At 52.6% G+C, this 12,072-nt stretch overlaps 1 protein-coding gene across 1 annotated transcript in view; it reads right to left on the bottom strand.

Annotated features, from left to right (window-relative positions):
* Positions 1 to 838: 838 nt before the first annotated feature.
* TGFBI (transforming growth factor beta induced) overlaps positions 839 to 12,072 on the bottom strand; it is a 32,130-nt gene continuing 20,896 nt past the window's right edge. The window contains exons 8-17 of the mRNA XM_007172187.2: positions 11,241 to 11,453; positions 10,261 to 10,398; positions 9,552 to 9,697; positions 8,570 to 8,706; positions 7,595 to 7,725; positions 5,052 to 5,176; positions 3,711 to 3,813; positions 3,052 to 3,131; positions 1,963 to 1,987; positions 839 to 1,488 (exon numbers count right to left, since the gene is read on the bottom strand). Coding sequence (XP_007172249.2) covers positions 1,448 to 1,488; positions 1,963 to 1,987; positions 3,052 to 3,131; positions 3,711 to 3,813; positions 5,052 to 5,176; positions 7,595 to 7,725; positions 8,570 to 8,706; positions 9,552 to 9,697; positions 10,261 to 10,398; positions 11,241 to 11,453 — 1,139 coding nt within the window. The 3' untranslated portion in view covers positions 839 to 1,447. The remainder of the gene's footprint in view (positions 1,489 to 1,962; positions 1,988 to 3,051; positions 3,132 to 3,710; positions 3,814 to 5,051; positions 5,177 to 7,594; positions 7,726 to 8,569; positions 8,707 to 9,551; positions 9,698 to 10,260; positions 10,399 to 11,240; positions 11,454 to 12,072) is intronic.

Here is a 12,072-nt window from a genome sequence, read left to right as displayed (position 1 = left end):
CAGAGTGGCAGCAGCGTGCGGAAGGCTAAACCTCACCTCTTGGGACGTCTCCCGAGCCCCCCGCAGCCTGACCTCCACCCCTCCAGGTCAGCTCCTTCAACTCCTCTTAGCTCCTCCCACGTCCAGGAGCTCCTGGGTGTCCCTTCCTCCGGCCCCCACTTGCTCAGATTCCTTCCCGTCTGTCACAGAACCACAGTGCCGTCCTTCAGAGTCCACGTGGCTGGGCAGGTGGCACTGCCGTTAGCTGACGAATGAGTCTCTTCCCCATGAGAACAGGGCCATGTGTGCTCCCCGAGGCCTAACACTCACATCTGAGGAATGGATGGATGAACGACTGTATTGGATGCCGTGTTAACGGCTGTCTTTCCCCAGACTGGAAGCCACACCAGGGAGGGGCCGTGTCTGGTGCGCCACTGCTCTATTCCCGGCAGCACCATCTTTGGATAGTTGGTCGCCTAAGTGAAACGAGTTCTCAGGCAGCCTTGGCAGTGATGTGGGGGAAGGCGGGGCGTCCCAGTCTCCAGGAAAGTGGGCTGCCTGTGGGAAAGACACTAAAAAAAAGGCTCTCAGCTGCACTGATCCTGAGCAGCTCCAGACAGCGTGATAAGAAAAAGGATACTTAATGCTGTGCCGAGTGCTTTACAAGAATCATGTCCCTTCATCCTCGCGATGGACCTATGAAGCTGATGCTATGGTCATCCCCACAGACCATCCCTCAGGGCTTGTCGCCTAGCTGCTCCTGGTGGAATTTCCGTGGAAGGCGCGTCACAGCCCCAAGAAACAGAAACCCAACCCTGTAAATACCCAAGCCAGCACACAGTTCCCATCCAAAGCGGCACACATTTCTTTGGTTTTATTATTACAGACACACCATGTCTCTACCACAACCGGGGAATCCTGAGCTCTGCGTGCCCTACCTACCCTCTCTTTTCTACCTGGACAGGTCACACAGAAGGGTCCAAGCTACATGCAGGTGCAAGAAATGTTTGACAGAGCAGTTCAACTCATAGCTTATAAGGATGCCATTTCTATTTCTCCAACTGTGAAAGAGCTTTACAAAAACAGTGCCACAACACCCCCATGATGCTGGATTGCTTGATTCATGTTTTGTGAGCTTCAGAAACTTTGGCTCCCTTTTCCAGAGTAAGTAGCATAGGCAGGAAGTTCCACATTTGGGACAGGTCCTTCCTGGAAGTGAATGTCAGGCAGTGACATCCAGGTCTCTGCATGCAATGGGCTAACAGTCACGTTTAGGGGGAAAAAATTAAAAGTCTCTCTCTCTCCCTCCTCCCCCCACCCTCCCAAGGCTCAGATCTCATTACGGTGTACATTATGGCCCAGGTACATTGAAGTGTGATATTTGGTTTCAGAAACATTCAGTCTCTTTGGCAAACTGAGAGAAATTGGTGGGAGCTGCTGAAAGGCATTCCTCCTGCGGTCCTTCGCACTAATGCTTCATCCTCTCTAATAACCGCTGATAGACAGGGGCTGAAAGAGAGATATTTGAAAGGTGAAAAAGGTGCAGGCTTCCCATGTCTGTCTAGGATACTGTCAGAATCACGAGCACGAGGGCCAAGCAGCCTTCTTCTACCATCCTCTCCTGCACAGAGCAGATGCTTTTTGGTTTGTGAAACTTCATATCTTACTCAATGATGTTCTGAACTGGGATTTTCTACGTCTGCCAGCTTGGGACCACGACCTCATCATGGGTTCCTGCCAAGCCCCTGTGCAATATTCCCAGATTCTCAAACCTAAAAACTCATATCAACCCTAAAAAGGTTGGCACTCTTATTATCTCCATCTTAGGGAGAAGGAAAGTAGGTGTTCTGTGTCTGACCCCAAAGGCCATGTTTTACTGCACCATGGTGTTCTTATCTATAGACAGCAGACAGCAGATTTGGGCCTGCTTGGGGGTAAGACCCAAACAAGTCTACAAGGACTTCAAACCCAGACCAGACTTACCTAGTTTCACAGAGCTCTGGGTAGCCTGAAAGAAAACACAAGGTGTTAAGTTTTCTAGTGGATGTAATACCTACACCTGCTCATGGCAGTGGCCTTGCCCATTGCCATCCTTACTCAGAAAAAAATGGTGGGGATGAGGAAGAGGAAGGGGAATGTGGAACTGCTGGGCCCCGGGGAGCCACTCAGTCAGTCGTGGCAGCCCCAAGTGATGACGTGCTAGCCCCAACCAAGGAGACTCTGAGGCGGACATTCCTGGGATGCCCCAAAGTCAGGCTTCCCCCCAGACTATCACCTGGAGCTTGCGGAGCTGGGACCGCACAGGGGGTGGCTCAGGAATAGGAACTCTGGGCCAAGAACCCTCCTCAAGGGGCACGAAGGAGAGCCCTATGTCCAAAAGTAAAGGGACGTATTCCAGCTCCATACCTCTGGGTTAAAGACTACCTCCTGCAGGCTCTTCTGTGGAAAGGCAAGCCTTCTGTAACATGACCCGTATTCCCAAGGGGCTCCACCTGACCTGAAGGGAGTCTGAGTGGGACCCCTGGGCCCTGGGCAAGCTGGGGAACAGGAGGAGAAGCACAGGAAGTCCGAGAGGTTCTGAGAGGGAGGTGGGGCTGAGGCAAGGAAGGGAGGTTCCCCACACAGAGGGCCCTGGATCCAGCACCCACACCTCTGCCCAGCAGGGCCCCAGCACTGGCCACGGCGGGCTGCGTCACGGAAAACAGAAGAGTGACTCGGAGTCCAGGCTCAGGGCAGGCCAGTCTGCTGTAAGGAAAATTCAAGATGGGCCGCCCTTCTCGGTCAGCTGGATTTCACAGCTGTGTCTGTTCTTACGGCCTCCCCACGCACTGAGGCTCAGATGCCTCGTTTGGAAGGCCTCGGCTGTCGCCCACAAAGGAAGCAGGGCCTGCCTGGGTTCTTTTATCCAAACTCCACACAGGCCGGGGCTGAGGATGCCCCCATGGGAGTGGACAGAAATTACAGGAGAGCCCTGGGAGGACAGCCAAGGAAGACAGGAGAGTCCCCTCCATGAGCCCAAGCACAACACCCAAGGCTGTTCAGGGCAGGGGCCAGCGTAGGCAGGTGTCTTACCCTGGAGAACGCGGACGCCTGTTTGAAGATATCAAGCGCAGAGTCTGCGAGTTCATCCCCCCGTTCCTGAGGTCTGTTGGCTGCAGATAAAAGGAAAGGCAGCTTCAATGAGAGAGAAATGATTAGCGTGTCATTCATAACCACCAGGACTGAGGGGGCACTGTTGGGTTTTCTGGCTCACATTCTCAGATGAAGTTTTCCTTTATAACTTTCCATAACTCGTGGTGGAATTCGGTCCGTGGGGAGAGAGCTCAAAGAAAGGTGAATGCACAGGTTGAGGAGAGAGGCTAGGCTCCAGCTTTGCTGGAGGTAAAGAGAGCTCACCCAGGGCGGGATGCTGCAGGAGGGGTGCTTTGAGCCATGTTCACAGCATTCACATGTAACAAACAACTGGGCTCTGTTCGAACAGGGGTAGGATAGCCAGGCAATGCAGCAAAGAGAAATCTGTCCTTGAGTTGCTGGGTGTAGTGCATTTGAACCAAGAGTTCCTAAGTTACTTTTCAACCAGACCCAGCAATGCCGTCCAGAGATGCTCAGTCCACACGTCCCACATCATTGTCATCTTTGCTTACAGCAGGGTTTCTATCGAGCACCAACGGCTGTGTGTCGAGAAGGGCCAGCAGCAGGATGAGCGGGGGCGTGGTTCTTTAGGGCCTTACCCGGAGGCTGCAGGACACTGGAGATGACGTGGACCACGCCATTGGTGGCCATGATGTCAACTTCAGTAACAGGCTCCTTATTGACATTCACCATGTTGTTTTTCTGGGAGAAAAAGAGACAACAATTGTTGAACACCAAGCACGTTTACCTTATCCATTCTTAAACCTAGCAAATGTTTACTGAGCACTTCTGCATGCCAGATCCTGTGCTAAGTGCTGGGGATACTCTGGTGACTGGAACAAGACCCCTGTCAGCTACAGACCTTTGGTCTGGTAGACTCAATTTAATCCTTGTGTGGACCCAGCATGTTGCAATTTACCAAGTGCTCTTTTGTGTGATTCCCTTATCCTCACAGCAGTGCATGGTGAGGAGGTCGATATCATGGCCTCCTTTAAGCTGAGCAGGTGGGACAGCTGGGAACAGAAGCCAGGTGTCCGGCTCTGGGTGAAGGGCTCTTTCCCCTTTTCCTCCATGCCTGGCTTCAGAGTTTCTCACAGGGTAAATCTGTCTCAGGCTTTCCTGAACGACCCAAGGGGGAAGGGGGAACTGGAGCCTGAGACCGACAGGACCCTGACACCCCAGACTAGGAGCTGGGAGATTCTCAGGTGACCTGCAGAAGTCAAACAAGTCATGCCATCCCTGCCTGCCTTCCTGTGCTCCCGGGAGAAGCTGATGAGCACAGGGATGGCTGGAGGCCAGGAGAGAGGTGCAGGAAGCAGAAGCTGAGCCAGCCACATGCTGCAAGGGTGGTCCCTCCACGGGGTGTCAGTGGCCTTGGCTGGTACAGCCAGGGAGGCCACAGGCAGCTTCGCAGAGCTGGGCTGCCTATCTGTTCCCTCTCTTCAAGGTAGGGACCCTCGGGGGCAGCTCCAAAGTGGAATGTGCAGAGTAAGGGAAGGTTCACAGAACAAGCGTCAGAAGAAAAAGCCTCCTGGGCTGGTCTGGTTCATGGTACAGCTCAGTGAACCCCTGGACTTGGGGGGGAATAGAGTGGGAAGGGGATTGGGAATTGATCTTTCAAGACTTGTAAGTAACTCTCATTTCCTTAAGGAAAGGGAGATTTAATAGCTTCTCCCAGATGCCAATCAGATGCTTTATTCCCCTGCAGATCTGGAAGTTCGTATTCCGGTCTCACCACAATCTCCCTTGATTTCCCCGAGGACTCTTTTTCTTCTCCTTTCCTTTTTTCTTTCCTTTCCTTTTTTCTTCCAAAATGCACTCAGAGATTCAAGATGCTTCTTAAACACGGAGTGTGTGTCTAGTGCCACCCTAGGGACGAGATGTGCCCTAGACCCCAGCGGTGGGGCACGGCCAGCCTTTTAACTGTTAAACGTACTCACCGAGCTGACTTCCAACTTGTCGCCTTGGAGAGACTTCAGCCGCACCAGGGCCCCGATGCCTCCGCTAACCAGGATTTCATCGCCAACGTGGTATTTCAGGATGTTGGCAAGCTCCTTGGCGTTGCCTGCAGGTTTGTGGGAAAAGAAAGCAGAGTTAATCCTAAGGCTGGTAACTGGTGTGGTCAGGGAGGACCCAAAGGAGAAGATGTAAGCAGTCACCCCCGAGATGGAGAACCCCCTGCCCAGGTAATAAGCACTTATTGAGCACCTACTGTGTGCTCAGCCCTCCGACCCACCATGTGCATAATGGTCAGGGGAACAAGGCATATGACCGTGGCCATGACTTTACCTGTGCACTGGATGGGCTGCTGGGTTAAGTACACGCTTCCGTGTGATGCTGAGAAGGGAGTTAATCTATACTCCTCTGTGAGTATGACTCATGTTTCCATGACTAAATATTTGCTTGGAAAGCCAGGGGCCTTTCCAGCACTGGCATCTGAGACATTTCATCATCAGCATGGCTCCCAATAGTTATAACACAGTAGTGAAATATTTACACATTCTGCCCTCAAATGCATACTTTGAGACGGCTGTTTCCTAAGGGAGAACTTAAAAGAGTCGACAGCTGCGGTCTGGAGGAGCTATGGAGCCGATGAGGTCAGGGCCGAAGGGGGGATCCCTCCACAGCGTCCCTCCTCGTCACGTCTCAGCATTCCTTCCGGCCCACGTCAGCTCCTCCACCCACTGGGGAAAGCAGCCAATTGCTCATCAAGGTGCACAGGCAGTCCCCAGATTAAGTGTGGGAGGCAATCTTAAGGCTGCCAGCTGCCCTCTCCTCTGCATCGAGGCTGCCCCTGGCACTCATGTTACCAGCCAAATGGCCGGGTATCCCCAGGGCTTATGGACGGCTATTTCCAGCAACTTGAAACTGAGAACAGAGGAAGCTTTAAAGTATTTTGGGGAGTTCACTTGGTTATGGACGAATCCACATGAGTGCCACGGGATGGAGCTACCAGGTACAAAGGGATTTCCAAACATCCACAACTTGGAGCTGGCAAGAGTTTCCCTTCCGCCAAAGTACGGCCTGGAGGTGCTGAGCCAAGCCAGCCCCCAGGATGGGAGGGGTCTCCTTCTTCTGAGATCTCTAACATCTGGATCGACCTCTAACACGGGGACTGGGATGGGCTCCATGCCCCAGGCGTGCTGGGGTCTAATCCTGCCCGCAGGCCTGAGGGAGGGCGTGCTGGGGGAGCTTTGCCCAAGCCCTCCCTCAGCTCCCGCACAGCTGAAAATGAAAGGCAAGCCAAGCAGGCTTGGCACACCTGGGGAATATTCCCTTCCTCCTGAACAGAGACAGAATGGAAAGTTTATGTCCAGAATGAATGTCTCCCCTCTCCTCAGGAACATATGTCAGCACCACAGACAAAGGCATTCATTTAGCAATAAAGAAAATTAAACAGGACACAAATTCAGTTCACAGCTGCCCGAGCTTTTTGTTCTGTACTCCAGAGCGGGAAGGGAGGTGTAGACGATTTGGGTCCCAAGGCTTAAGCCAAGGTCCTTCCTCCTCCACCTCCTCCTCCTCCTCCCCTTTCTGCACTGGGTGGATGTGTCGGTCGTTCACAGGCATGCATCAGAGTAAACACCGCAGGCCCATCCTACCTCCGCACCGTCATAGCCATTACCCCATTATCGATGGGGCACGTGTGCCCAGCATTGTGGGCAATGCTCATTTAATCCTTATTAACACTCTGAGCAAAGTGCTCTTACCACCCCCATTTTACTAATGGGAAAACTGAGGCCCAGAGAGGTTAAGCAACCTGCAAGAGGTCACTCAGCTGGTAAATGCCAGAGCCAGGGTTTGGTCTGCTTTCAGGTAATCTGGGAGCCCAAGCTCTTCACCACTAGATTGTCTCTCAAACATACTCAACCTAATTGCTCAGGGCCTTGATGAGCTTCTCGGTAAAGCTTTCATCCCGAGGTACATGTGATGCAGGTAAATGGCTTCATGAGCAGGTTCTCACAGGTCCTCAGGGGAAGGCATGCCTTGTTGACTGGGCTGGTTGTCATCTACTCTCAATTCCCTTCTACTCTTCTCTGCCTTGTTCACTGCCCGGGGAAGCTGACCACCGTGAAGTGCATCATCCTGGCTCCCTCACCCTCCTGCGATCAGCTGCCAGGAGGCCGCTGAAGGAGGCCAAGGCACCTAGTGGCCTCCTTGCCATGGTTCTGACAGCAGCTGCATGTGGCTCTAGCCACTGTGCTACGCCCTTCCTCCTAGGGTCTACCTGGACCGGCCCTCCCCCCACCATCCCCTGCCCCCAGCACCCCCTGCCCCCAGCACCCCCAGGCCTGGAGTGGTAAACAATGGGTACCATCACCCTTTGCTGGTTCCTTAACCCTGCCCACACCTCTGCAAATAGTCTTGTCATTAAATTCCTTTCAGTCAAACCCTTCATAATGTGCCAACTGTTTCCTGCTGAAACCCTGACCGATACAGTTACTTTAGAGAAGTTGAAAAATGTACTTAGGTTGGTCTTTACCCAAGAGTTTGTTCAGTTCTCCTGGTGGCAAGGCTTGGAAGGCTTCATTGGTAGGGGCGAAGACCGTGTAGACCCCTTCCCGGTTGAGGGCCTCGGTCAGCCCCGCAGACTGGATGGCGGCCACCAGCATGCTGTGGGTACACACACGGAAAAGGTCACCTCCCTGTGTGTGTGTGAGGGGGGGTTGTCATTTGCCCAAATACCGCACCACGGTGGGTAGGTGGAGCCCAGAGCACTGGCATTCATACCCCTTGCTGGTTTTCGTACAGACAGGGAACGATTCCGGTCTGCATCTTCTCTCCATAAATGCTAAGTTCAGTTAAAAGCCAGAAGTCAGTGGTCAGAGGCGGAAGCAGGAAGGGAGAGGTCAGTGCCATGGCTGACCCAGAGACTGGCTGAGCTCCAGGGCCCGAGGGATGTGATTCCGGGGGGTGGGAGGTGGGGGCAGAGGGTGGGTGGTCTCCTAGGCTCTGGTGCAGATGGCTGAATTCAGTGACAAGAAATGCTCGATGTCACAGCACCCAGTGGTGAGTGAGCAAATCAGAAATGGAGAGAGCAAGGCAAGAAAACAAAGTGACATCAGGAGGCTGAGAAGGAAGGAAACTTCAGGGGCAATAAGCAGACACTACACGGAGTGAGACTCATCACGCGCGCAAAGCCAGGTGTTCTCAGCTTCCCTGGGACTTTAAAAGGGGAGCAGGATGTTTCCCTTGCCCTTCAGGAATACAAGTGCAGCCCCCTCCCTGTTCCCAAGGGTGTGAGGATTACACTCCCAGAAGCCACCCTTCTTCTCAACCTAAGTTTTCAAGGTGACCCTCATCCTTTCCGAATCCCCGGCTTGGGAGATCACACGGATACATGGCCAGTGTTCACTGGAGCCCTGAGGAAGTGGGGAGCTCGACAGACAGCTGAGGCCACTGTCCTGCCCCAGCACGGCCACTTGCAGAAGCACCGCCCCGGGATGGAGCTGGTTACCTGAAGCGACTGTCCCCCTTCAGCACGTCCATGACGGTGCCCACTGGGGGGGTCAGCACCCGGTCCATGGTGAACAGGGTCCCGTACCTGCCCCTCTTGTCGTGGGCGGCGATGCAGCTGTTCTCAATGCACAGGCTCTGCACAAAAGAGGGGCAGAGAGAGGCCACGTTACCCCCCAACCCAAAGCAGGGGCCTCCTGATTTGTTCAGGGCATGTGCTGATGGCTTCACCCGCAGAGATCAGTGAATATATACGGGGCTGCAGCATTAAGACTAGGATTAAAGGATGTGTTTCCTCCAGGAAAAAAAAAAAAATAAATGGCGTTCCTTAAGGAAAGAACAGCTATAGAGGCCCCAATAAATGTACAGAGAGGGCTCATAATGAGATTATCACGTGACACGAGAGGGCCACTGACAATGATCAAATAAGGAGATGGGAGTCTCTTCATTTATTTATTTAACAAATGACAACCATCTTTAGCCAAATGGCGCTGGCTGGTCCCGAGCAAGGGCTATGTTGTGTTTACTTCCTATTTGATATTCCAGGGTAACTGTTGGGTTTGAAGAGAGAGAAGAAACAGGAGAAGAGGGAAGAGAAGCTTTTGGACCAAGGAGGGCTGAGTGTCACTTCAGGCAAGGCTTCTCTTCACGGAAGCTAAGAAGGATCCAAAACCTGCATCCCTCCTCCCTTCGTCCATCACTCTGGGTTCAGGGTGGATGGCTGCTTACCCAGGCAGGCCAGACAGGTGTTTTGTTTATTCCCAAAGGCCTCCAGAAAAGGAGGCTTGACTCTTTTGGCAAGACCCCCATTTCGATCCTTTGATATCAGATATTCTTTCTAAAATTACTTCCTTCCTTATTAGAAACCAGTTCTCAGGCAAGCTCCTGCTTATTGAACACTTTTTTTTTTTTTAACACTAATATAGCTTGCATTTCTTGGAGCTGAGACAAAGAAAGAGCGTGATTTAGGACCCAGAACTTACATTACGGTAAACAAAAACTCTCAGTTTTTTGCCGCCCAGAGTTTCTAGGATCTGTCCGTGGTACAGATACTTGGAGGCCAGCTGATCTTTAATCATGTGGTTCAGAAGCAAATTCTTCGTCCGGGCATCAATTGGAGGGGTTCCATCTGCAAGAGAAGGCGTGGTCAGGTCCAGACAGTGCAACAGAAAGCCCATCCCTCCTTCCATTTGGAAATAGAAATTGAGAAATCAAGCAAGGCTGCCAATATTCCTTAACATCTGGCATCTTCTGAGAATTAAAAAAAAAATGTCTAGATAATCAAGGGTGTTTGGAATTTTGCCCTAAGAGGGAGGGGTAGGCACGGACACAACTTGGCCCTTCTCTGCCTTCCCCATGGCCATGGCTCAGCTGTATCCTCACTCTGACCTCCTGACTATCACATTGGCAATAGACCCCGCAAATAAAAAGACAAGGGAGTGCTCTGCTCTCCCAACAGATGCACACTCTTGAATTCTGAGGACAAGACTGCCACGTGCATCCTCTGCTCTACCAAACGAAATAGCAGTGTCTCTTCACTTTCTGGTGAAGTCACATCTGCTTTTGGCTGAGCTGGGTGGAAGCACGAATGGTCCACGGGGAGCTGTAAATTGGGGAGGGTGCTGTGGAGGTGACAGCGGTGGGGCAGCTGCCCCCAGAGACAAACGCACAGGGATGCCTTCCCCACGATACCTTTGAAGACAGAATTCATGGGGGCCAGGAGAGTCAGTCGCTCAGTTCCAGAGAGATGGGTGCCGAGGCCAGCTTGTCTGAAAAGGTCAACAGCTGTGGAAACATCGGACTCTGCAGCCAACTCAAATAGCGTCTTGGCTATAAGGAAGGAGAAAGTGGGTTCAAAAGTTAAAAGTACTGTTTTCATGTATCATTCGTCCATCCCAGAGCATGACATACATCAGCAGGAATGTCATCTCTTGAGTCAACAACCCCTCTAAACACTGCTGGGGCACAGCGGGTTTGTGTCATCAGGGGAATGGTCACCCAGAAAACCGCACTGGTTGGGGAAGTGAGGTGAGGCTCAGTTGGGCAGAGGGCCTCTGTCCCAGCCCTTGGTCAGGGTCCTGTCCAATGCTGGGAAGGAAGAAAGCATTTGTCTGTGTCATGGCTTCTGAAGAGTTGATAATGCCAGTGACCACACCCACAGAAAGTTTTCTTCTGGGTTTGTTTTTTCCCGTGAAATTCCCTCACTCATTAGCAGTAGAACTCCCTGGCAATCCAGGATGGGGAAAGGATGCTGAATGGGACCCAAGCCAAAGTCCATTCAGTCATTTTTCCCTGGGTCAGTGACCCTGGGATCCCTGGGCATGATGGAGAAAGCAAATGCTCTGAAGTCAGCAAATGGCCCTCTGTGCCCAACCAGCGCAGGCAGATCTTCTGAAAGGCCTCCGTGATTGAGTCGCTCCCTCCCCAGACACCTCCACTGGCTCTCCCCTGCCCACAGGGTGACGCCCGGACTCCCAAGCCTGAAGCTCAAGACTCTTCATAATCTGGCTGCAACCTGCCAGGTGCCCAGGCTGTCTCTCCTGGGAGGCTGTGAGCTGGGTGCAGACAGGGAAGCGGCTCCCAAGATCCCCGAGTTCCCCCAGCCGCACCACCATGGACGGCACAGGGCACAGCAGACCTGGCAGGCCCAAGGCCCCTGAGGCCTGGATCACCTGAGTCTGGAATGAGCAGCTCGTCGATGAAGTGGATCACACCGTTGGTGGCCAGGACGTCTTTGTTGGAGATGATGGGCTTCCCGTTGATGGTGAGCGTGTCCCCGCTGCAGCCCACCTCCAGCGTGGTGCCCTCCAGGGTCTCCAAGGACAGCCCCGCCACGATGGCTTCGGCACACATGGCCGACTTCAGGATGTGGTTGTTTAGCAGGTCTGGGGGCCGAACAGGACACAGGTCAAGTCAGTGCCAGCCGGGCTGACCTGAGGCGCCAGTTCGCCGCCTGCCCCGGCTAGGAGGATTCCATTCTCTCCGAGGCTAACGATCAGACGAGCCTGGGGTACCACGTGGCCTGGATCCTCCTCTTCCTCTCCTCCTCCTAGCCTCTAAAACTAGTTGGGCTCTGTGCAGTCTACCTGAGTTTGAATCCCAGCTCGGCCACTTAGCAGCTGTGGGACCCTGGGTGAGTCACTGAGCCTCTTTGAGTCTCAACTTCCTCACCGGTCAAGTGGAGATAAGCACAGCATTCATCTCCTAGGGCTGATGTAAGGATGACATGAAACTCTGAATGTAAGCACCCAGCACAGCAGCTGATGACAGAGTAAATGCCCAACAAATGCTAGTGATTAGCTTCTTAGTACCTGAACTTCAGGGTAAATTCTCTTATTTGTATCTGAACTTCCCAGAAAGGGGAAAAACTCAAATGAGTTTACCTTGGGATTTTTTTAATCTACTGACCTTTATGAAAATGTAAAGTGTGGTAGGAAAAGATGAAAACTGTAGCAAAGGAAAGTTCTGCATTATTTCTACATTTTATTTGTTTTTGTTCACTTT

Source organism: Balaenoptera acutorostrata, chromosome 2 (assembly GCF_949987535.1).
Source record: "Balaenoptera acutorostrata chromosome 2, mBalAcu1.1, whole genome shotgun sequence".
Taxonomy (NCBI): Eukaryota; Metazoa; Chordata; class Mammalia; order Artiodactyla; family Balaenopteridae; genus Balaenoptera; species Balaenoptera acutorostrata.
The sequence above is the reverse complement of the archived record's forward strand: the minus strand, read 5'-3'. Positions and strand labels throughout refer to the sequence as shown.